This window comes from Zea mays, chromosome 3, assembly GCF_902167145.1.
Source record: "Zea mays cultivar B73 chromosome 3, Zm-B73-REFERENCE-NAM-5.0, whole genome shotgun sequence".
Taxonomy (NCBI): Eukaryota; Viridiplantae; Streptophyta; class Magnoliopsida; order Poales; family Poaceae; genus Zea; species Zea mays.
In genome coordinates this window covers 137,034,708-137,061,040 of record NC_050098.1, presented here as the reverse complement: position 1 = coordinate 137,061,040, position 26,333 = coordinate 137,034,708, and the positions used below count along the sequence as shown (strand labels likewise).

The 26,333-nt window shown below is 43.8% G+C and overlaps 1 protein-coding gene and 1 non-coding gene across 2 annotated transcripts; both read right to left on the bottom strand.

Moving 5' to 3' along the window:
* Positions 1-1,512: 1,512 nt before the first annotated feature.
* LOC109945102 (uncharacterized) lies at positions 1,513-22,798 on the bottom strand. Its single transcript, XM_035966578.1, has 18 exons — positions 22,181-22,798; positions 21,454-21,671; positions 20,975-21,042; positions 19,526-19,584; positions 18,982-19,040; positions 18,465-18,546; positions 18,217-18,396; positions 17,893-17,955; positions 17,702-17,812; positions 17,043-17,621; positions 16,854-16,964; positions 16,708-16,779; positions 15,843-16,625; positions 14,345-14,549; positions 14,196-14,250; positions 13,018-13,986; positions 1,814-1,909; positions 1,513-1,740 (listed from the first exon to the last, which is right to left on the bottom strand). The coding sequence occupies exons 6-18, from the start codon at positions 18,529-18,531 to the stop codon at positions 1,513-1,515; spliced, it is 3,519 nt and encodes a 1,172-aa protein (XP_035822471.1). The 5' UTR covers positions 18,532-18,546; positions 18,982-19,040; positions 19,526-19,584; positions 20,975-21,042; positions 21,454-21,671; positions 22,181-22,798.
* A 3,181-nt stretch (positions 22,799-25,979) lies between these two features.
* On the bottom strand, positions 25,980-26,062 carry LOC111591216 (small nucleolar RNA Z266). The gene has a single exon (XR_004857457.1). It is a non-coding gene; the product is annotated as a small nucleolar RNA Z266 (small nucleolar RNA).
* Positions 26,063-26,333: the final 271 nt, after the last annotated feature.

Sequence of the window (26,333 nt, the reverse complement as noted above, 5' to 3'; positions counted from 1 at the left end):
GAATCATTTACATTGCAAGAAAGGGACTAAATCAATCTGCATGAGCTCCATCTTTGTTGAAGAAAAGGTAGTTCATCCAAGGCGCCCAACAGCATGAATGGCTCTGTTATTGTGAATAACATATATACATAGTGTCAAACTGAAAATAGAAATAGACCATCTAGACCCACAAATTGGAAATAGAAATAGACCTACGCCGTGACGGAAGAGTAAAGTTGGCATCATGGCATACCCAGCCGTGGAGCATGAGTTCAAGAATTACACTGGGGATTCAAGAAGCAAAGCCATGGGACCACAAAGAGCAATGTCAGAGGAAAGCTTACCAACAGATGGTTGATCCGGCAACTGACTGACAATATCGCAGATCAGTTCAAGACCACCCTCGTTGTTGTCTTCTCCACATTTGCCCAACATTAGCACCTCAGTGTTACACTTGAAGCAGTATCCTCTTTCTGGATCACTGTACAGAACGGCAAACCAGTGCTTCTTCTTCAGGGCGTGTGATCGAGAGTGCCCAAACGGGTAAGCAATTGACCCAACCCCCCAACAGAGATGGTTGTAGCATCCCACAGAGATCAAGAGGTCCCTCTTCTTAGACCTGCCTTTGAAGATCCCCTTCTCGTCATTGTGCCGACAAGCACAACAAATCCAAAACATCCTTAATCGTTAGCGACTGAATCAGTTCCCGGATATCACTAACAGTGATGGCGTGGTTGCACTTGCACAGCTTCTCATCGCTGGCCCCCTCTGCCGCTTCTATAGGTACCGTAGCCACAGGCAGAGCCTCCGCGGGCCGTGGAGATTTCTTCTGCAGGCTTCCCTCCGTCTCCTCCCCCCCTTCAGCGTCGTCTTCTGCGTCGGACTCGGTGCCGACGCCACAGGAACCGTAGTCCGAGCAGCGTCGTCCAGGCGGGGAGCTTTGTTCCGCGGGCTTCCCTCTGCCTCCTCCCCCTTCGGCGGCGTCTTCCGCGTCGGACTCGGTGCCGACGCCACAGGGACCGTAGTCCGTGGATCTTGCCGGTGTTGCCTGCGCGGGATGGAGTATCTAACCTTGAGCTGGTCGCGGGAGACGTCGAGCGCGAGGAGACCGCAGATCCGGACAACGGGCTTCGGCAGTAGGCGCAGCTGCTGAGTGGCGAGGTTCACTCGCTCCACCACCTTCCCTTCCTCCCCATACTTGAGAACCAGAGGTGATTGGGCTGGAATAGGAGGAGGACGATGCGCGCAGCGGGCGCAATCGCAGGCACGGTGGGCGGCGGCATCTCGCGGGCCAGGGGGCAATCGCGAGCGAGGGAGCTGGGGCAGGCGAAATCCGCAGGTGTGGGCGCGTGTCCGGGCGTAGGCGAGGGTGCGGGGAGGGGTCGGGCGAGAGTGTGGGCGCAAGCGGGGGCGCGACGAGGGCATGGCAAGGTGACGGTGCGGGGTTGGTAGGGGCGTCGCGGGGCGCAGGCGGCGGCGTCGCGGGGCTGGCGGCTCCCAAATGTGGTGTGGGGTTGGAGGGCGGATGCGGATTTACCGGCAGTGATGGCGTGGGGTTGGAAGAAGCTGGGGCGCGCTGGTTTGGCTGGCGGGGTACAATGGATTTCCACGCGCGGGGCTGGCCGGGGCGGGGAGCGAGGCGAGGATGGACGGGCGCTGCTCGGAGGAAGGGGACTGCGAGCGCGGTTTGCGGCGGCGGAGGCGCGGACGCGCGATGGGTAGAGCTGCGGACGCGGCAGGCAGAACACGAACTGTGAACGCCTACATTACGCTCTTAAGATGTAGTAGAGATATGAACCAACATTAATGATGTAATCAAAGAATAAATAAATACACCAATATCAGCAAGATGGATCACCACCTGTTGGTATGCATGGAAGCAGAATGCAGCAATCAATGACCTTGTGTATACCTGTTTCAAGTTCAAACCCTGCACAAGAAATAATAATATTCATAAATATAGAATTATGCTCAAGCTAGTCTGTAAGTTATCATGAATAAATAAGCAGCAGGATGCTCACAGCAGACTGCAACACTGCTGGACTAACTTTAACACCTTCTGTAAGTAAGGTTACTGGGCCAACAGGAAGAATGACATGACTGTAATGATCGAGAATAGGTTAATGTTGTCGAGAGATTCCTGGTCACAAGGGATGGAAAGAAAGAGGGTTAAGCATACAATCAACATAGAAGGCATATACAAACATACCTATTAAAAAATGGGACTAAACAGATCAATTAGCTGATTGCTTTCATTACCCAAGAAAATTTAATAGTAATTCAGTTACCTCTTTCTTCACCATAAGTTTCTTGAGAGCACAAGAAGTCAATTAAGGAAATATCACATACCATTTTATTGTAAAGAAAAGCAGAATTCACAACTTCTCTGCTTTTTCAGATTGATCGTGGGGCTTATTGGTTCCATGTTCACTGAAAGGGAATTAGGCTTACACCTAGTCCCTAATTAATTTTGGTGGTTGAATTGTACAACACAAACAATTGGACTAACTAGTTTGCCCAAGTGTATAGATTATACAGGTGTAAAAGGTTCACACTCAGCCAATAAAAAGACCAAGTTTTGGATTCAACAAAGGAGCAAAGAGGTAACCGAAGGCCCTCTGGTCTGGAAGCACCGGACTGTCCGGTGTACACCGGACAGTGTCCGGTGCGCCACCGGACAGTGTCCGGTGCACCAGAGGACTCCAACTGGAACTCGCCACCTTCGGAAATTTCCAGAGGCACTCGCGCTATAATTCACCGGACTGTCCGGTGTACACCGGACAGTGTCCGGTGCGCTAAGGAGGAGCGGCCTCAGGAACTCGGCAGCTTCGGGAAAAGCCAACGGCTAGTCCGCTATAATTCACCGGACATGTCCGGTGTGCACCGGACTGTCCGGTGCAACTCCGAAGCAACGGCTAGTCGGCACCAACGGCTACCTGCGGCGCATTAAATGCGCGCGCAGAAGTCAGGCGCACCCATACTGGCACACCGGACAGCAAACAGTACCTGTCCGGTGTGCACCGGACACCCAGGCGGGCCCACAAGTCAGAAGCTCCAACGGTCAGAATCCAACGGCAGTGATGACGTGGCAGGGGCACCGGACATGTCCGGTGTGCACCGGACTGTCCGGTGCGCCATCGAGCAGACAGCCTCCCAACGGCCACTTTTGGTGGTTGGGGCTATAAATACCCCAACCACCCCACCATTCATTGCATCCAAGTTTTCCACTTCTCAACCACTTACAAGAGCTAGGCATTCAATTCTAGACACACCAAAGAGATCAAATCCTCTCCAATTCCACTCAAGGCTTTAGTGATTAGCGAGAGAGATTTGCCGTGTTCTTTTGAGCTCTTGCGCTTGGATTGCTTCTTTTCTTTCTCACTTGTTCTTGTGATCAAAGTTCCATTGTAATCAAGGCAAGAGGCACCAAGTGTGTGGTGGCCCTTGCGGGGAAGTTTTGTTCCCGGCTTTGATTTGAGAAGAGAAGCTCACTCGGTTCGAGGGACCGTTTGAGAGAGGGAAGGGTTGAAAGAGACCCGGCCTTTGTGGCCTCCTCAACGGGGAGTAGGTTTGCAAGAACCGAACCTCGGTAAAACAAATCCGCGTGTCACACTCTTCATTTGCTTGCGATTTGTTTTGCGCCCTCTCTCGCGGACTCGTTTCTTTATTACTAACGCTAACCCGGCTTGTAGTTGTGTTTATATTTGTAAATTTCAGTTTCGCCCTATTCACCCCCCCCTCTAGGCGACTTTCAATTGGTATCAAAGCACGGTGCTTCATTAGAGCCTAACCGCTCGAAGTGATGTCGGGAGATCACGCCAAGAAGGAGATGGAGACCGGCGAAAAGCCCACTACAAGCCACGGGAGCACTTCATCGGAAGAGTCCCGCACCAAGAGGAGGGAGAAGAAGAAGAGCTCCTCCAACAAAGGGAAGGAGAAGAAATCTTCTTCTCACCACAAAGAGAAGAAGGAAAAATCTTCTTCCCACAAGTCGCATCGAAGTGGGGACAAGCAAAAGAGGATGAGGAAAGTGGTCTACTACGAGACCGACACTTCATCAACATCGACCTCCGACTCCGATGCGCCCTCCGTAACTTCTAAACGCCAAGAGCGTAAGAAGTTTAGTAAGACCCCCCTACACTATTCTCGCATTTCTAAACATGCACCTCTACTTTCCGTCCCATTAGGCAAACCACCAACTTTTGATGGTGAAGATTATGCTAGGTGGAGTGATTTAATGCGATTTCATCTAACCTCACTCCACAAAAGTATATGGGATGTTGTTGAGTTTGGTGCACAGGTACCGTCGGTAGGGGATAAAGACTATGACGAGGATGAGGTGGCCCAAATCGAGCACTTCAACTCTCAAGCAACGACAATACTCCTCGCCTCTTTAAGTAGAGAGGAGTATAACAAAGTTCAAGGGTTGAAGAGCGCCAAGGAGGTTTGGGATGTGCTCAAAACGGCGCACGAGGGAGACGAGCTCACCAAGATCACCAAGCGGGAAACGATCGAGGGGGAGCTCGGTCGGTTCTGGCTTCACAAAGGGGAGGAGCCACAACACATGTACAACCGGCTCAAGACCTTGGTGAACCAAGTGCGCAACCTCGGGAGCGTAAAGTGGGATGACCATGAAGTGGTTAAGGTTATTCTAAGATCTCTTATTTTCCTTAACCCTACTCAAGTTCAATTAATTCGTGGTAATCCTAGATATACTAAAATGACCCCCGAGGAAGTAATTGGGCATTTTGTAAGTTTTGAGTGCATGATCGAAGGCTCGAGGAAGATCAACGAGCTTGATGATCCATCAACATCCGAAGCTCAACCCGTCGCATTCAAGGCGACGGAAGAAAAGAAGGAGGAGTCTACCCCAAGTCGACAACCAATAGACGCCTCCAAGCTTGATAATGAGGAAATGGCGCTCGTCATCAAGAGCTTCCGCCAAATCCTCAAGCAAAGGAGAGGGAAAGACTACAAGTCCCGCTCCAAGAAAGTTTGCTACAAGTGTGGTAAGCCCGGTCACTTCATTGCTAAATGTCCATTATCAAGTGACAGTGACAGGGGCGACGACAAGAAAGGGAGAAGAAAGGAGAAGAAGAGATACTACAAAAATAAGGGCGGCGATGCCCATGTTTGTCGGGAGTGGGACTCCGACGAAAGCTCTAGCGACTCCTCCGACGACGAGGACGCCGCCAACATCGCCGTCACCAAGGGACTTCTCTTCCCAAACGTCGGCCACAAGTGCCTCATGGCAAAGGACGGCAAAAGGAAGAAGGTAAAATCAAGATCCTCCACTAAATATGAAACCTCTAGTGATGAAAATGCTAGTGATGAGGAGGATAACTTGCGTACCCTTTTTGCCAATCTTAACATGGAACAAAAAGAAAAATTAAATGAATTAATTAGTGCTATTCATGAAAAGGATGACCTTTTGGATTCCCAAGAGGACTGTCTAATTAAAGAAAACAAGAAACATGTTAAGGTTAAAAATGCTTACGCTCTAGAAGTAGAAAAATGTCAAAAACTATCTAGTGAGCTAAGCACTTGCCATGAGATGATTGACAACCTTAGACATGAAAATGCTAGTTTAAATGCTAAGGTTGATTCACATGTTTGTAATGTTTCAATTCCCAATCCTAGAGATAATAATGATGATTTGCTTGCTAGGATTGAAGAAATAAACATTTCTCTTGCTAGCCTTAGAGTAGAAAATGAAAATTTAATTGCTAAGGCTAAAGAACTAGATGTTTGCAATGCTACCATTTCCAATCTTAGAGATAAAAATGATATTCTTCATGCTAAGATTGTTGAACTTAATTCTTGCAAACCCTCTACATCTATTGTTGAGCATGTATCTATTTGTACTAGATGTAGAGATGTTGATATTAATGCTATTCATGATCATATGGCTTTAATTAAACAACAAAATGATCATATAGCAAAACTAGATGCTAAAATTGCCGAGCACAACTTAGAAAATGAGAAATTTAAATTTGCTCGTAGCATGCTTTATAATGGGAGACACCCAGGCATCAAGGATGGCATTGGTTTCCAAAGGGGAGACAATGTCAAAATTAGGGCCCCTCCTAAAAGATTGTCCAACTTTGTTAAGGGCAAGGCTCCCATGCCTCAGGATAACGAGGGTTACATTTTATACCCTGCCGGTTATCCCGAGAGCAAAATTAGGAGAATTCATTCTAGGAAGTCTCACTCTGGCCCTAATCATGCTTTCATGTATAAGGGTGAGACATCTAGCTCTAGGCAACCAACCCATGCTAAGTTGCCTAGAAAGAAAACTCCTAGTGCATCAAATGATCATAATATTTCATTTAAAACTTTTGATGCATCGTATGTTTTGACTAACAAATCCGGCAAGGTAGTTGCCAAATATGTTGGGGGCAAGCACAAGGGGTCAAAGACTTGTGTTTGGGTACCCAAAGTTCTTGTGTCTAATGCCAAAGGACCCAAAACCATTTGGGTACCTAAAGTCAAGAACTAAACTTGTTTTGTAGGTTTATGCATCCGGGGGCTCAAGTTGGATACTCGACAGCGGGTGCACAAACCACATGACAGGGGAGAAGAAAATGTTCTCCTCCTATGAGAAAAACCAAGATTCCCAAAGAGCAATCACATTCGGGGATGGAAATCAAGGTTTGGTCAAAGGTTTGGGTAAAATTGCTATATCTCCTGACCATTCTATTTCCAATGTTTTTCTTGTAGATTCTCTAGATTACAATTTGCTTTCTGTTTCCCAATTATGTCAAATGGGCTACAACTGTCTATTCACTGATATAGGTGTCACTGTCTTTAGAAGAAGTGATGATTCAATAGCATTTAAGGGAGTGTTAGAGGGTCAGCTATACTTGGTAGATTTTGATAGAGCTGAACTCGACACTTGCTTAATTGCTAAGACTAACATGGGTTGGCTCTGGCACCGCCGACTAGCCCATGTTGGGATGAAGAATCTTCACAAGCTTCTAAAGGGAGAACACATTTTAGGATTAACAAATGTTCATTTTGAGAAAGACAGGATTTGTAGCGCATGCCAAGCAGGGAAGCAAGTTGGCTCTCATCATCCGCATAAGAACATAATGACGACCGACAGGCCACTGGAGCTCCTACACATGGATCTATTCGGCCCGATCGCTTACATAAGCATCGGCGGGAGTAAGTACTGTCTAGTTATTGTGGATGATTATTCTCGCTTCACTTGGGTATTCTTTTTACAGGAAAAATCTCAAACCCAAGAAACCTTAAAGGGATTCTTGAGACGGGCTCAAAATGAGTTCGGCTTAAGGATCAAGAAAATAAGAAGCGACAACGGAACGGAGTTCAAGAACTCTCAAACCGAAGGCTTCCTTGAGGAGGAGGGCATCAAGCATGAGTTCTCTTCTCCCTACACGCCACAGCAAAATGGTGTAGTGGAGAGGAAGAATAGAACTCTATTGGACATGGAAAGGACCATGCTTGATGAGTACAAGACTTCAGATCGGTTTTGGGCCGAGGCGGTCAACACCGCTTGCTACGCCATCAACCGATTATATCTACACCGAATCCTCAAGAAGACATCATACGAACTCCTAACCGGTAAAAAGCCCAATATTTCATATTTTAGAGTCTTTGGTAGCAAATGCTTTATTCTTGTTAAAAGAGGTAGAAAATCTAAATTTGCTCCTAAGACTGTAGAAGGCTTTTTACTTGGTTATGACTCAAACACAAGGGCATATAGGGTCTTTAACAAGTCCACTGGACTAGTTGAAGTCTCATGTGACGTTGTGTTTGATGAAACTAATGGCTCTCAAGTAGAGCAAGTTGATCTTGATGAGATAGGTGATGAAGAGGCTCCGTGCATAGCGCTAAGGAACATGTCCATTGGGGATGTGTGTCCTAAGGAATCCGAAGAGCCTCCAAGAACACAAGATCAACCATCCTCCTCCACGCAAGCATCTCCACCGACTCAAAATGAGGAAGAGGCTCAAGTTGATGAAGTAAAAGATCAAGCAAATGAGCCACCTCAAGATAATGGCAATGATCAAGGGGGAGATGCAAATGAGGAAGACAAGGAGGAAGAGAAACAAAGGCCGCCACACCCAAGAGTCCACCAAGCAATTCAACGAGATCACCCCGTCGACACCATCCTCGGCGACATTCATAAGGGGGTAACTACTCGATCTCGTGTTGCCCATTTTTGTGAACATTACTCGTTTGTTTCCTCTATTGAGCCACACAGGGTAGAGGAAGCACTCCAAGATTCGGATTGGGTGGTGGCGATGCAAGAGGAGCTCAACAACTTTACTAGGAATGAGGTATGGCATTTAGTTCCACGTCCTAACCAAAATGTTGTAGGAACCAAATGGGTCTTCCGCAACAAGCAAGATGAGCATGGTGTGGTGACAAGGAACAAAGCCCGACTTGTGGCCAAGGGATACTCCCAAGTCGAAGGTTTGGATTTCGGTGAAACCTATGCACCCGTAGCTAGGCTTGAGTCAATTCGCATATTATTAGCCTATGCTACTTACCATGGCTTTAAGCTTTATCAAATGGACGTGAAAAGTGCCTTCCTCAATGGACCAATCAAGGAAGAGGTCTATGTTGAGCAACCTCCCGGCTTTGAAGACAGTGAGTACCCTAACCATGTCTATAAGCTCTCTAAGGCGCTTTATGGGCTCAAGCAAGCCCCAAGAGCATGGTATGAATGCCTTAGAGATTTCCTTATTGCAAATGGCTTCAAAGTCGGCAAGGCCGATCCTACACTCTTTACTAAAACTCTTGAAAATGACTTGTTTGTATGCCAAATTTATGTTGATGATATTATATTTGGGTCTACTAACGAGTCTACATGTGAAGAGTTTAGTAGGATCATGACACAGAAATTCGAGATGTCTATGATGGGGGAGTTGAAGTATTTCTTAGGATTCCAAGTGAAGCAACTCCAAGAGGGCACCTTCATTAGCCAAACGAAGTACACTCAAGACATTCTAACCAAGTTTGGGATGAAGGATGCCAAGCCCATCAAGACACCCATGGGAACCAATGGGCATCTCGACCTCGACACGGGAGGTAAGTCCGTGGATCAAAAGGTATACCGGTCGATGATAGGTTCTTTACTCTATTTATGTGCATCTCGACCGGATATTATGCTTTCCGTATGCATGTGTGCAAGATTCCAAGCCGACCCTAAGGAAGCTCACCTTACGGCCGTGAAACGAATCTTGAGATATTTGGCTTATACTCCTAAGTTTGGGCTTTGGTATCCTAGGGGATCCACATTTGATTTGATTGGTTATTCGGATGCCGATTGGGCGGGGTGTAAAATCAATAGGAAGAGCACATCGGGGACTTGCCAGTTCTTGGGAAGATCCTTGGTGTCTTGGGCTTCAAAGAAGCAAAATTCGGTCGCTCTTTCCACCGCCGAAGCCGAGTACATTGCCGCAGGTCATTGTTGCGCGCAATTGCTTTGGATGAGGCAAACCCTGCGGGACTACGGTTACAAATTAACCAAAGTCCCTTTGCTATGTGATAATGAGAGTGCAATCAAAATGGCCGACAATCCCGTCGAGCATAGCCGCACTAAGCACATAGCCATTCGGTATCATTTTCTTAGGGATCACCAACAAAAGGGAGATATCGAGATTTCATACATTAATACTAAAGATCAATTAGCCGATATCTTTACCAAGCCTCTTGATGAACAAAATTTTAACAAACTTAGGCATGAGCTAAATATTCTTGATTCTAGGAACTTCTTTTGTTAAATTGCACACATAGCTCTTTTATATACCTTTGATCATGTCTCTTTTCATATGCTATGACTAATGTGTTTTTCAAGTCTATTTTAAACCAAGTCATAGGTGTATTGAAAGGGAATTGGAATCTTCGGCAAAGATAAAGGCTTCCACTCCGTAACTCATGCTTTGCCGTCGCTCCAAGCCACTCTTCATTCTAGGGGGAGCATGAGCATCAAAGAAAAGGACTTCGACTTTGGGGGAGAGAATAAGAGCCCAAAGCAAAAGGACCGGACTTCATCTTTGGTATAATCTTAACTCATTTATTTATGACCAAAGGGGAGGATAGTACTTAAAGGGCTCTAATGATTCCGTTTTTGGCGATTCATGCCAAAGGGGGAGAAAGTAAGAGCCCAAAGCAAAAGGACCGCACCACCACCAATTTCAAAAACTTAAGTGTTGAATATTTTCAATTGGTATCCTATTGTGTTCAAAAGGGGGAGAAGGTAGTATTTCAAAATGATATATCAAAACCCTCTTGAACACTAAGAGGAAGATCTCATTTAGGGGGAGTTTTGTTTAGTCAAAGGAAAAGCATTTGAAACAGGGGGAGAACATTTCAAATCTTGAAAATGCTTTGCAAAATCTTATTCATTTACCCTTGACTATTTGCAAAAGAACTTTGAAAAGGATTTATAAAAGAATTTGCAAAAACAAAACGTGTGGTGCAAGCGTGGTCCAAAATGTTATATAAGAAAGAAACAATCCATGCATATCCTGTAAGTATTTATATTGGCTCAAATTCTAAGCAACCTTTACACTTACATTATGCAAACTAGTTCAATTATGCACTTCTATACTTGCTTTGGTTTGTGTTGGCATCAATCACCAAAAAGGGGGAGATTGAAAGGGAATTAGGCTTACACCTAGTCCCTAATTAATTTTGGTGGTTGAATTGTACAACACAAACAATTGGACTAACTAGTTTGCCCAAGTGTATAGATTATACAGGTGTAAAAGGTTCACACTCAGCCAATAAAAAGACCAAGTTTTGGATTCAACAAAGGAGCAAAGAGGTAACCGAAGGCCCTCTGGTCTGGAAGCACCGGACTGTCCGGTGTACACCGGACAGTGTCCGGTGCGCCACCGGACAGTGTCCGGTGCACCAGAGGACTCCAACTGGAACTCGCCACCTTCGGAAATTTCCAGAGGCACTCGCGCTATAATTCACCGGACTGTCCGGTGTACACCGGACAGTGTCCGGTGCGCTAAGGAGGAGCGGCCTCAGGAACTCGGCAGCTTCGGGAAAAGCCAACGGCTAGTCCGCTATAATTCACCGGACATGTCCGGTGTGCACCGGACTGTCCGGTGCAACTCCGAAGCAACGGCTAGTCGGCACCAACGGCTACCTGCGGCGCATTAAATGCGCGCGCAGCGCGCGCAGAAGTCAGGCGCACCCATACTGGCACACCGGACAGCAAACAGTACCTGTCCGGTGTGCACCGGACACCCAGGCGGGCCCACAAGTCAGAAGCTCCAACGGTCAGAATCCAACGGCAGTGATGACGTGGCAGGGGCACCGGACATGTCCGGTGTGCACCGGACTGTCCGGTGCGCCATCGAGCAGACAGCCTCCCAACGGCCACTTTTGGTGGTTGGGGCTATAAATACCCCAACCACCCCACCATTCATTGCATCCAAGTTTTCCACTTCTCAACCACTTACAAGAGCTAGGCATTCAATTCTAGACACACCAAAGAGATCAAATCCTCTCCAATTCCACTCAAGGCTTTAGTGATTAGCGAGAGAGATTTGCCGTGTTCTTTTGAGCTCTTGCGCTTGGATTGCTTCTTTTCTTTCTCACTTGTTCTTGTGATCAAAGTTCCATTGTAATCAAGGCAAGAGGCACCAAGTGTGTGGTGGCCCTTGCGGGGAAGTTTTGTTCCCGGCTTTGATTTGAGAAGAGAAGCTCACTCGGTCCGAGGGACCGTTTGAGAGAGGGAAGGGTTGAAAGAGACCCGGCCTTTGTGGCCTCCTCAACGGGGAGTAGGTTTGCAAGAACCGAACCTCGGTAAAACAAATCCGCGTGTCACACTCTTCATTTGCTTGCGATTTGTTTTGCGCCCTCTCTCGTGGACTCGTTTCTTTATTACTAACGCTAACCCGGCTTGTAGTTGTGTTTATATTTGTAAATTTCAGTTTCGCCCTATTCACCCCCCCTCTAGGCGACTTTCATTCACTAAAAAGACCAGATATTGAGCGAGAGCTGAATTTTTCATTCAGCATGACATGAGAGTTCTTTGGGCTTGGTGTAGGGTCGGCAACCATTCATCAATGAGGGATCCATGGTTACTTGTGTCGGCCATGCTAGAAATCTCTAACTAAAACAGAAACTCAAACCATTAAATATCTGAACAAATAAATTACTTGCACATGTCAAAAAAAAACAATTGAGTTTTAACAGACTTACTATGGGTCTGGGTTGTGTTGTTGTTTGTGTAAATCACTCTTCTGTTGTTTGTGAAGATTTCCGCTAGTTTGTTAGGACCTCCTTGTAGACGATGTTCTTGGTGTATGTCCCACAATCTACTGTGGGGTTCTTTCGTACACCCTTCCTCGACCTCTTATTTCCATCGACGGCTGGGATGACAAGGATCTTTATGTTCGATCGGGCTGTCGCTCTAGATAGAGCAACATATAATTGGCCATGAGAGAACACTGATTCGGGCAAGTACACACCAACATTGGGAATAGTCTGACCCTGTGCTTTGTTAACAGTCATTGCAAAACTAAGACGTATAGGAAACTGCTTCCTTTTGAACTAGAAAGGGAACATCTCATCATCAAAGGGACAAAGAGGTATACGTGGCAGGAAAATCCGTTTTCCAGCATGCTGACCCAGTACAATTTCTGTGTCAATGCTATTTCTTTGGAAACCACGAACCACCAGCCTGGTACCGTTGCAAAGTCCATTCACAGGGTCTATATTCCGAAGCAATATAACATGGCATCCAATCTTGAGCTTCAAAACATGCGGAGGCAGCCCATTAGGCGTTAGTGTGTTTAGGAACTCAGGTGGGTAATAGTTATGGGGATCATCCATGGCGCTATCGAAACTATGGTACACCGTATGTGCACCTTGAAAACGATCGATCATCTTAACATTTATCATATCCACCCAATCGTTTCGCGTTGATAGTATCACTCGTGAAGTAATGTAGGTGGAATCTGATATATTTTCATTGAGATTTGGGAACACGTAGTCTATTAGATTGTCAAGATCACTGTCACTCCCACTATAAGGCACACATACCTCGCCAGGAAGACGGATGTCACCATCTCTATTCGTGACCTCAGTTCCACCACCTATGCGTAGCAAAAACTCTGCAAACCAAGGGTCGTTTTTTGCCCTCATATTGCTAACAAGCTTTAAGTGGGACATGGACTCCCATAGGTAAGACATACGTAGAGAAGAAGCGACTACTTGAGCCCTTGAACCTTTACGAACAACAGGCAAGACTTGTCTGAAATCCCCACCGAAGACAATGGTTTTACCACCGAATGGCAATCCAGGCCGACCCATTACATCGCGCATGCTATTGTCTAGTGCCTCCACAGCTTGTCTCTTAGTCATAGAAGCCTCGTCCCAGATAATGAGAGATGCTTTCCGTAGCAACTCTGCGGTTCCACTCTGCTTCATGAAGCTACATACAACACCATCATCAATAGTAAGAGGTATCTTGAAGCGTGAATGGGCAGTTCTTCCTCCAGGCATTATGGAAGCCGCAACGCCAGATGTAGCTGTTGCCACCGCAATCTTGTTCTGGCTGCGTAGCGTCGCGAGCAACACTCTGTATAGATAAGTCTTTCCAGTGCCACCAGGTCCACCCACAAAGAACAATCCACCCTGATCAGTGTCAACAGCAGACATAATCTTATCATAGGCGGCTCTCTGTTCCTCGTTAAGAGTCTCTTTGAGAGCCACATCTGCCACTGTCGGTTCGATACTTTCCTCCTCGTAAACCTCCCTAGCAGTACCTATAGCATCGTCATACGTGTCAATGATAGGAGGAAGTGGGAATGTCTTTATGTCCTTTCCCATTGACTGCAGCATGTTCCTAATGTCAATCAATACCATCTGCTCAACATGAGTTTTGCTCTCACTCCTACGTTGATAGTCCTCTGACATAGCATCTAGGTGTTTCCGCCAGAGTACCGCCACATCACTTGGCTCACAGTACACCAGTATTGTGGCAAAAAGTCGTCGCAGCGCCGATGGCATCTGGAAAAGAGCACATTCAGTGAGACACTCATCCAGTGTGTTGTCCGACTCAAGCAGTCCCCTTCTCTCTGCTGCCTCACGAAAAGTCGGTAGCGTGACACCATCTACTGTCCTTAGATCCACATAGGAGATGGCGCCAGCCACGTGGTTTAGGAGAACACGGAGATAGTAGCGCTCCCCCTCGGCTGGATGAGTAGAGACTATTCTACCGACTTGTCCACCCGTATCTCGTTTCCTCCGTTGCCATACTTTGCCCTTACCACTCTGCCAAGTGAACCACTCAGGGAAGTCACAATATAGGATGCCCGAAGCCTCTTCGTGTAGCCTATTTGCCTCAAAATATGTTGTGAGCATTGACCTATCAGCACCTGGACGGTTTACAACTCGCTGGACCATTTGCCGATCATGAAACGCCACCATGTGCATGTTTGGAAGATGGAGCTGCAGCTGCATCACAGGTGGAGAGTTCTGACTAAGCTCAAAGCCGTATATCCTCCATAAGGCTTCTGGCGGGGTCACCCACCTTGCATCTCTGTACTGCTTGATCTCATCTACATCATCATCTGTCTTGCTCGCATCTCTCATAACAACAGACGCACGATCATGGCCTTTGTATATGTACTTGAACAAATATTTAACAGCCTTGATGCTCCCGCACGCCTCAACATTGATGTGACAGTTGAAGAGGCGAAGGAGGTAAGGATTGTAAGGGACAACCCATCTATTGTCCAATTCGCACCCTCGAACCTTTTCCTTACGCCCATCGTCACGACGTCTGTAAACAGGATATGAATCCTTCCCTTGCAAAGTTGCATCACTGAAAGGCCGAGGGTAATGATTCTTGCACGATGCACGACCCTTAGTGCATGGACAGTTAGGGTTTAGCGACCCGCATGGACCATGCATCATATGCTTGATAACCATCTTTCGTAGTTCATGGTACTTTTTGTCTGGGATCTCGGCTGAGATCAAAAGGTCATACTGCTCAGGGCATGTGAGCTTGTACTTCCTTTGCATGATTAGTAAAAAATGGGCATGGGGCAAACCCCTCTTTTGAAACTCGACGACATAGACGTAAGCACGAACCTTACCGAGAATATCTTGTTTAGTCAGCCTATACTTTAACTCCTGTAGCTTCGCATGAAAGACACGCACTACAAGATCCGAACGATCTTGTGGTGTCTGCCCAGGGAGAAGCTCCCTCCTTATCTCATCCCAGTTAGGGTTACATGTCATGGTAAGAAAGATGTCTAGTTTCCCAAACTTCCGCACCAGAGCCATAGCATCCATATACCGACGTCTCATGTCACGAGGACCGCCAATAAACGACGACGACAGCACAGTTCGCTTCCCAACCTTTTCTGCTCTTATATCGCCATCTAACATAGTATCCACCAAACCCTGGTATAGGTCTGCCCGTAAACGATCCTGGTTCTTACGAATGAAATCTAAACGAGAGCTCTCAATCTTGATGTATGTGTCAACTGCGAACTGCTGGAAAAGACGTTTACCATGAAGTATTGGATTGAATACCCCTGGACGAATCTGGAATTTGTAGCAGTAATAGTCACGTACGGACACACATAGATGATTAGGAGATTCTGCATACGCAAGGATTGATTATTTAGTGATGTCGAAAGGATACTTTAACAATGTGTTATGTAAGAAATTACAAAGAAACAACTAACCTGCATCTTCATCGTTTGCATTACTTGCCCTATGTGTCACACGGTATGCATCCACTTCGCCCATGGATACACCAACCTTTGGTATATTTGCATGCCATCCAAGTTCACCTCTAGGAAAGAACAGTGGATACGATAGTGCATCGTAGCATCCATGGTATGAGCGGATACCATGGATTGACCTATCCTTCCCATGTAGCATAACACTCTTGCTGAACTGGCCTCGCCGTTCGCTCCCCTCGATCCAGACAGCAGCGACCTCTGAAGTGATAGGTGTGTTATATGTCTTCTGGTTCAACGATTGATCAAGGTTCAATGTGATACGATAGTCATCAAGGTTCTCAACATGACCCATGCTTCTAAGATGTTCAGAGTATGGATTTTCACGGAGTATGGAAACTATCTGTTTAATAACATCTTTGTCTTTCTGTTGATGTTCTTCGCGGCACATACGGTACCGATGCTCGAGATTGGGATCATCATCGTAAAAGTAAAGTTCAAGGTGTTTATGCTCCGCCCCACCTTCCCTACCGAATGACTTGATATTGTGATACATCATGCCTTGTGCCCGAAACGTGTATATACCAGAATCCCTCACATTAGTTGTCTTACTATCAAGGCAACAGTACAACGAAGTGAAAGAGAAATGGCCATTAAAAAACCTGATGTTATCACGAAAGTGCCTAGCATCAGAGTCTGCACTATCCCACAACCTCCAGAGTTGTGGAGGAGTCTCCAGTGGGGCTAGCTCAACCTTCCCACCACGACAGCAAAATCCAGGTGGCTCATACTCAAACTTCTTCGCATTGCAATAACCGCAGTTGGGAACAGACTTCAGCATATGTGTTTCTTCAGGCATGTTACTGTACACCTTGTTGTACGTGTCAGGCAAATCAGTGTCAATAGATTCATCTTGAGTACCATCGATCTTGATGTCCTCGTCGGTCTCATCATCTAATATTTTTTTAGAAAACAACGATTAAGACATGTGTATCTATATAAACCATGGTAGCAACATGTAAATCCAGGTACGTACATTGCCCAGCGAATAGGTATCCATCGTTATCATCATCATCCTCTTCGAATATGACACCCTCATCATCGTCACCTATTCGTGAAAATATGAGGTTTGACTTCTAGGGTGGGGAAATATGTAATGTGAACAAAGTTTTTAACAATTACCATCGGAAATGACCTTCGGCTTCGTATGTGTATGCTGCACTCTTTGTTCAGCCATGCCTTCACTCACATTTGTTGCCAAGGTAGCACCTTGACATGGATTCGTACATTGTACTGATGGAAACACACGTTTAGTCAGAATACATGCTATCGTTGTCATGCAAGATTGATTTAAAATTGGTTAGAAATTACCATTGTTGTGGATCTCTGTAGTCGTATGGGGTTGTGTCCAATCGTCCCCTTCCACGGCGTCACTGATTGTATCCTCAGTCACCGTAGCCACGTTCCTTGAAATGGCAGCTTCAAATTGTTGGTTTCGACTACCTAAGATAGCTGGTCTTGCCCCAGATAGCACATGATGTTTACGACTTAGTGGCTCAGTAGACATAGTGAGTGAACCAACATCCTCGGTCTGTATTGAAGTTGGCAGGAAAGGTGTCCCGACGAATTCAGGGATAACCCAGTCGCAAGTGGTAACTGAGGATCCATACGGTTGTGTTGCATCTGTTCTATGACGTCCAACCTCAGGGGTATATGTTGGGTCCTCCATGGCGATGGACTCCTGATTGAAAGTGTCAGATTGCAGTGCTCTACGTTTTCTGCCGTACTCTGTCTTTGCATCTTTCCGTCTTGGTGTCTTATTATACAACCTAAGGCGTTCACGCCTAGACTCCCTCTCGACGGGAGTTAAGTTTTTGTACCGCTCACTAAAGTAGGCGGCCCTTTTCATAGTATGATTAGGTGTGTTATCAACACTTTCATGCACACAACCTGGAATAAATGCATGTGTACGTTCAATGTTTTGAAACCCGTTGTTTTTTGCATATGTAGTCAAGTGAACAGTCATGTACCTGTTGTCAGAAGGTCATTACTTGCGACAATGTTGTTTGCCTGGAATGTCTCATTTCTATGCAACCAATCGCTATCATCATCTGGATCCACGTTTACTTGTTCGTCTCCACCTACATTTAACATTTTAGCATAAGTAAAGAGATACATAATAGGTGGTGCTAAAGTGACAAAAAATGTGATTGTTATATACCTGCAATGCCTTGTGTTGACAAAATTTTGAAATCAATGGTGCTACAGTCATCTGGAAAGCTATCTGCGAAACATGGTGAAAACAAAAATAGGATTAACAGGTACTCACTGATTCATAAGAGGATCTGTTCAAATATTGGTAAAATGATCATATACCTAAACCGAGATGCACATCCCCATGTATTTTAAAGTTAACCACCTCACATGACTGGTCCATATTATGTCTTATTTATATATCCTCCATTTACAAAAGGCTACACGACAACTTTGTATAGTACGAACATGTAGGTATAACATTTAGAATTAGAAATTTAACTTTCATCACCTATGGATGATTGTGTTTTTATCGGTAGTCCTTTATTCCTTTGGCGCGCTTCACGACGCTTCCTATTTTTCTCATTCTTTTGTTCAACAGTCATCGCGGCATATCTTTCCCTATCCCTTTGCCTCTTACGTTCCCTAGCATCGACAATTGGTCCAAGCGAGTTCGATTCATTTTGATTACCTACAATGTAACTTTGTGGATTAGTGTTCGTACCTACTACATTTCGACACGCATGTACTAAGCTTTACCTGTAATAATGGTGTTTGAGATGTTCGTGAATGGTGTGCGATCAGCATTGTATCCCATCTGATCCATAACAAGAACAGTGCCCTACAAAACATGAACACATAAATAAACAATAATAAAAGAGGGTAGACAATCGATAGTCCTTTATATGTGCTCATCCAGTTAACCAGATTGACCATCAAGCGAGGTGTGATTGAGAAGACAATAGATGTTGTCAAACCAATTAGGACTGTGTGTGAGACATATACATTATCAAACAACAATTGTGAACTAAACTATAAAGCAGCATAGTTTCAATGATTATGATATTGTTATCTCTAGCTAACACCCACCGAAGGCATTTAAAGCACCACATCATACCATAACAAAGCAAAGTTCGCTAGTTAGTTTATAGTTTTGTGTTTTATAGTTTTGAAGTCCTAGTGCTGAATAAGTTGCTACTGTTACCACTGATTAAGTGCTACTGATATCAGTGAAAAAAATATAAACCATAAACATAATAGTGCATTTTAGGTTTACCTGGTAAATGAAAAGAAGCCTTATGGAAAGTGTTAGCAGTCCCTTTTCATAAAGAAAACCTGTGGAGAGCAGAACAAAAACATTCAAATCAGTATACAACTTATTTAATTAAATGGTAGTGCACAATGATTACTGTTTAGACCGTCTAAATAGTGTTTAGAGAGAATAAAGATAGTTCAGACAACATGACAAAGCCATAATATATACTTATTCATAAAAATACATGTTATCTAAGTTCTCGGTAAAGCAATAAGAAAAGGAATAGTCTGCTTTCATTGTAATGGATTTTTCTTGCACCTAACAATAGCAAATGAATGTCACGCTGTATTTGACAGAGCAGCTAATTATTGGACAACCACCATACATATGATTGGAAATTAAAAGCTTTTGAAAGAACTCAGATTGAAATCATCACCAAATTAATAGATAGCCGAAGGCAGATACTTAGATAACCGAGCTGTGATGAAATCTCTAAATCTAAAACTCTCTAACATGTAAAAGTCTCTGACAAAATCATAAACATAATAGTGCATTATAGATTTACCTAGTAAATAAAAAGGAGCCTTATGAAAAGTGTTAACAGTCCTTTTTCAGGAACAAAACCTGTGGAGAGCAGAATAAAATAAATCAGTACATCTATCAGTTGTATGCACCCAAGTAATATAGTAGATCGAGAGAGTTTAATCATAAATTTTGGTTAAATCAGTACTGCTATCAAAATAGAATGGAATAACATTAGTGGCCAGGAAAAGCACAAATAACAACACTTAACCGAAGGCAGAACCAAAAAATCAGTACATCTATCAGTTGTATACATTTAAATTTTGACAGTCTGTGAAATACTTAAATAACTCTCCTGTAATGAAATATCTGAATCTAAAACTCTCTGACAAAATATTTAAGGCTTGGGCATTCTTCAAGCCCATTTCTTTCCCAGCAGAGCCCCATTTCTTTTCCCAGTTTCTATGATACCCGCCCAGGCCCCCATATTCCGCTCTGGTAGGCATAGTTTTCCCACTTCATCATATGGTATCTGGATTTATCACCATCTCATTATTCCTAATCATACCAGAGAAAGCAGTGAGGATTGGCAACATGTATCCCAAAATAAGTCATAGGTAGCATAGCAATCGATCTAACAGTTAAACATACGAGCTATTCTAATTTTCTACAGTTTAATTATCCATCCCTAGGACAATATCCTCAGCCCTGTGCCGGTTGATTTTTTAGTACTAACATCCATTCAAAGCAGTATAACAGAAATTTTATGTTCTCGATTTTTTTGGTCACCATAATGTATGAACAGGATAGTATCACAAGAGTTTTACTTATCATATAGTGTTCCAGTATAATCCAGTCCATTCAATAGTGTTACTTCTACATTTATCAAATCCAGATTAACCAACTCCCCTAATAATTCTTTGACCTGGAAAAACTATAGGGGAATCTCCTACAATGACGAAAATTTTATAAATATTAAAAAATATAGAAAGGGTACAGAAGAACTGTACAAACCAGGGGAAAGAAACTCCCCTGATATTAGGTTGCTCGTCCTTAGATCAATCATACTACTTAGGTGTGTGATGCATTAAAAGCATTGTATTAATTACTAAAACGTAAAGCATCTCCATCACTACTACCAATACTTTTTAAGATAGTAATTTCAGACACGATGTGAGTTCTACTTCAAGAAAACACTTAAAATATTCTAAATAATATATATTCTCGTATGTCTTAACTTCTATAAATGACAAGCGGTAGCTTCACGCTTTATTATTTTAATAGATATGATATATAGTGGCAAGCCTTTAAAAAGTGTAACTTGTATTAGCAGCCAAAGTTGTACCTATTGGAGGTACAGGAAAGATTCTGTAGTAATGTGTATGTCATGACAACCGTTAGCTGTTTTTATTTGGACAAGCGTGCTTAGTGAAGGGTCTTCTATGGCCATTTCATGTCTGCAAGCATAATTTTACTGCAAAGCATGTCCTACCTTACGTCTTGTAGGTCTTCTATGGCCATTTCTAGCTACATGTGTAACTTCACATTAACCAGTTCGATCTGGAAAGCAGAGCAAAAAGTGATGTTCAGCAGTGGACATAATGATGGGACTCATAGAACCGATATGATAGCTGTCTCACACAATACTTGTTTAGAAATGGAATCTAACAATCAAACAAAACAAGAGAGAAAATGCTAGGCAAACAGTTGGTAGGTGCCACCATTCCATTTGCAAGCCATCATAATGCATCCAAAAGCAAAATAAGTAAATAGCGAGGATACATATCATCACTGGAACAGGTACAAATCAACAACCTCCATGATAAGAGGCATTCTCAGAGCTTAAGTATGTCAAACAAAAGTTGCAAGGAATCTATAATGACCAAAGTAAACAACTAGGAACCGAACTACCAGTTACACCCACCAGATGCGCACAATTAGGGAGCGTGAAAGAGAAGGCAGGTGGGATACCAGGAACTGGCGCGGGTCGGGCCAGGCAGAGCGGTTAAAGCGCTTGACAGCAATGCGGCGCTGGGCATCAAGCTTCCCCTTGTATACCACATTGGGCGCCTTCTCACCTTGCTCGGACACGATGTTCTCCACCGCAAACCCCGATGTAGCTAGCCGCAACTGCTCGAAGGTGAACTCCTGGAACGCAGGCAGGTCGTATGCCTCCTCGTCCTCCATCACTATGGATAGAAAAACAAGTGTTGCAGTAAAAAAAAACTCCAAATTCCATGGAAAAGCTTTGCAGCCCTAATCGGCAGCCACGAAATCAGAAACAGTTCCAGTAAAAACCTCAGAAGTCGCGTGTGAACACACATCTGCAGATATATAATCAAATTTCAAATCGAGCAGGATGGAAATCGATGGGTGGAAGAAATCAATAGGCACTCTACTCAATCCAGCAACCATCCAAATGCGATTGTGGCAACCAACACGAGTCCGAACACAACAAAATCGCATGGAAAAGGTAATGTCCGGCTAACAAAAAAACATTTCCAGCCATATTCAATAGCTATCAAAGAGGAAAAGGCGCCGAAATCAGAAACGACTCCTTAGAGAAACTAAACTAAACTCAGGAGTAGTGCGGAAACGCGACTGCAGACATCACGCATCGAACTGGATGGAAACGAATGGGTGGGGGAAATCAACAAGCACCCTACTCAATCTAGCAACCATCCAGATGCGGACGTACCTTTTGAGTTGAATATAACGGGGGCGAATCGACGAATCAGAGGAGAGTACAATAGAGTCCTTGTCTGCGCTGTCCATCATTTTAATAGCAGATGATTGAGGCCGGGGTTGCATGCCATGGCTACCAAGTATGGAATGGGAGACGCGTTAGTAATCCGCGGCCTAGTAGAGAGAGAGATCCGGCGGAAGCTTCTGTTCCGCAGCGCAGGGCTCCGGGCTCCTCCACACATAACATAACACGAGATAGATAGAGAGAGAGAGAGAAGGCAAGGGAGTGGCGAGAAGCGAAGAGCAGCGGCTCATCGTCTCCGCGTGGGCCGGCTTCAGTCACCAGCAGCAGACCACACCGAGTCGCCAACCACAGCGCGATCCAATGCGGGAGCGAGCAGCAGGGCGGCGGCGTGGGAGGCGATGACGACGCCCGCGACCGGCCGGCGTGCTCCGGTTCATGGCTTGCCTTTGGCTGGGTCTGCAACGCCCCGCGCGGCGTGCGGAGGGGAGGGAGATCGTGGTGGGCGAGCGGGGCGAGTGGTTGCTCTCCTGTGCGCTCTGTTTGTTTGTTTTTTAGCCCCTTTCGCGCTGGGCAGGTTGTGGCGCGTGCAGGCGGGCACACGGGTGGGTGGCGGGGGCACTGTGGACGCCTATGTTATAGGTTTAATAGGATAGTATAGAAATGGTAGTGCACAATGATTACTGTTTAGACCGTCTAAATAGTGTTTAGACAGAATAAAGATAGTTCAGACAACATGACAAAGCCATAATATATACTTATTCATAAAAATACATGTTATCTAAGTTCTCGGTAAAGCAATAAGAAAAGGAATAGTCTGCTTTCATTGTAATGGATTTTTCTTGCACCTAACAATAGCAAATGAATGTCACGCTGTATTTGACAGAGCAGCTAATTATTGGACAACCACCATACATATGATTGGAAAATTAAAAGCTTTTGAAAGAACTCAGATTGAAATCATCACCAAATTAATAGATAGCCGAAGGCAGATACTTAGATAACCGAGCTGTGATGAAATCTCTAAATCTAAAACTCTCTAACATGTAAAAGTCTCTGACAAAATCATAAACATAATAGTGCATTATAGATTTACCTAGTAAATAAAAAGGAGCCTTATGGAAAGTGTTAACAGTCCTTTTTCAGGAACAAAACCTGTGGAGAGCAGAATAAAATAAATCAGTACATCTATCAGTTGTATGCACCCAAGTAATATAGTAGATCGAGAGAGTTTAATCATAAATTTTGGTTAAATCAGTACTGCTATCAAAATAGAATGGAATAACATTAGTGGCCAGGAAAAGCACAAATAACAACACTTAACCGAAGGCAGAACCAAAAAATCAGTACATCTATCAGTTGTATACATTTAAATTTTGACAGTCTGTGAAATACTCAAATAACTCTCCTGTAATGAAATATCTGAATCTAAAACTCTCTGACAAAATTTCTGATCCGATCAGTTGCGGGATATTGATAGACTGCGTGCCCATAATTCATGCCTTAAAACTGGAAGCTGCCGAGATAAAGTTTACAGTTTAGGCTCAATCTGCAAGGATAAGTTCTGGCAAATGTGTATGACTATTATATTCCTTGTTCCACAATTCCATTATCAGTTGTATACATTTAAATTTTGACAGTCTGTGAAATACTCAAATAACTCTCCTGTAATGAAATATCTGAATCTAAAACTCTCTGACAAAATTTCTGATCCGATCAGTTGCGGGATATTGATAGACTGCGTGCCCATAATTCATGACTGAAAACTGGAAGTTGCCGAGATAAAGTTTACAGTTTAGGATCAATCTGCAAGGATAAGTTCTGGCAAATGTGTATGACTATTATATTCCTTGTTCCACAATTCCATTAGCTTGATAAAGTTTACCGTTTTTTTCTTCATTAAGTTAAAACCTTATTCCTGTCACCTTCAAGAACTACGTAATGTGCTATCGTGCATCTCGCATATCAATGAAATAGGCAACTATGAAATGCCAAAGACCATAGTAACTCAACCTCAAAAGATTTAGCTGCCAGGTGACTACTGGCAGAAAAAACACAGAACAAATCTCTGCTGCAAAGCAGGTCCCCTGGTCCATAAGTACATACAAAAGTTTGACAACTACACTATCGAAACAGATTTATGGCCACAGCACATGTGCTCTGATCAGTCCCAAGGAAAGGAAACCTAAATCACATCACGCATAGCCAACGCAAAACTCGACTGGACATATACTTCCCAAGGACTATATGCTTGCAGGACAATGACTACAACTAATCTGCTACAAATGCAATAGAAACCAGATGAAAATGTAATTATACAAGCACAATACCTGACAATCAATAGCAATGAATTAAACAACCAAGTAAGTTTGCAAACACACAAATATCAGGATTTGATAGGCAGCAGAAAAGCAAACAAATTAATAGGAGTAGTATAGAAATACATGTTATCTAAGTTCTCGGTAAAGCAATAAGAGCAAAAAAAATTGGTTGCTATAAAAAGAAAACAGATTTAGAAACATTACTATTAGTTCCCAGGCAACACAAATTAAGATGGCATACAACAGTGTGCATATGACAATACAGTCAGATCTGAGAAAAAAAGCACTATTGTTTTTGTGGACAATTAACAATGTCAAATCATATACTATGCCTTCTAATTTTATGACGTTGCAGAAAAGCACTACAGTCAGAAATATTCTTTATTATAGAAAGTAACACATATGTATACTGTAGCTGGCACAGCTGAGCTGGATGAGAACATACTGTGAGCTTCCGGAACCAATTCCCACTAAAATGCATTAATTATGCCTTCTAATTTTATGACGTTGCAGTCGAGTTTGGATGACCGAATAAAGTGCCAATCAGGGCCAGGGATGGTCTTTGGTCGTGATTTACATGTTCACTTGCACATAGTTCCAAGCGCTAGGACTGAAAGGATGCCACTGCTATTCTGTTGAAAGAAAATATTACTTCCAACAACTAATTTAAGAACCTTTTAGTCTAAGCTCCCTTGTAAAGCACAAAAAGATTTATAATCTAAGTTTAATCTAGATGATTCTTCACTAAGTGAACATGTAGCAGCCCCAGGTCTAATGACTTGACTGACAAATCTGGGATCCAATCACCAAACAAATAAGTGCTACAAGCAAACTCACCCTGAGAAATTGGAGCTTGTGTGTTGTCCGTTTCAATAGTTGCACTACACAAATCCATATGAACCAAAAGAAACATGAAACAAAATAAAGAAAAAGGGAACTGAATCTTAGGCTGAATCAGAGCGAATGTATCATATATGTAACAAAGGCATTTTGTCATATAGGTAACAGAGCGAATGTATCACCAGATTCTTCCTCACCAAAGCAAATTCACTATATGTCGCTGGTCACCTTTCTTTAATCAACTACAGCTACAAATATTGGATTCAATCAACAAACGAATAAGTGCTATAAGCAAGTTCATCTAAACTTTGTGCACTGGAAGAATCTGGTGCGAGGTTCTACATCTTTGGGTACATGGACTGGATGCAATTAAGTTCATCTACCTAAACAAAGAGCTCTGTAACATTCAACACATAAGCCCCAATACATAGTTGATATGTGGCATGAAAAAAATGGAGCGAATATGTACATGATGCTGACAATAAAACTAAGACAACACCCAAAGAATGTAGCAGAAGGCATGTCAATGGTAAAACTCAAGAGCAAAAAAATGAAGATAAAGGGCGCCCGAGGAAGTCTAGCATAAATTAAAATAGCAGCCATATAGTGTAGCAGAATATTAAGCAATGACATGCCAGGTCAGAAGAATATATAAAAGTTATGTTCATAAGAAAACTTCACGCATCTAATTGATTCATCATTCCTTGCCAATGAACTATTGTATGCAAACACAAAAGCAGTGGACTAATATTCAAACTTATACACAAGTGTAGCAGAACAGTGAATAGTCTTGTGGCATCAGTTTTGTCTGCCATCAATTGTTGCTTGCCCTGGTGGATGTGAGGGAGAACTCTACTACAGGTTTGTGTTCCTAATAATTTGCGAATACTTATTGTTTGCAAAGTGACACAAGAGATGGTATATAGGCCTGAAAACTAATTTAGATCGCTGGAATAAACTGTCTTAACTGATCATATTTTTGC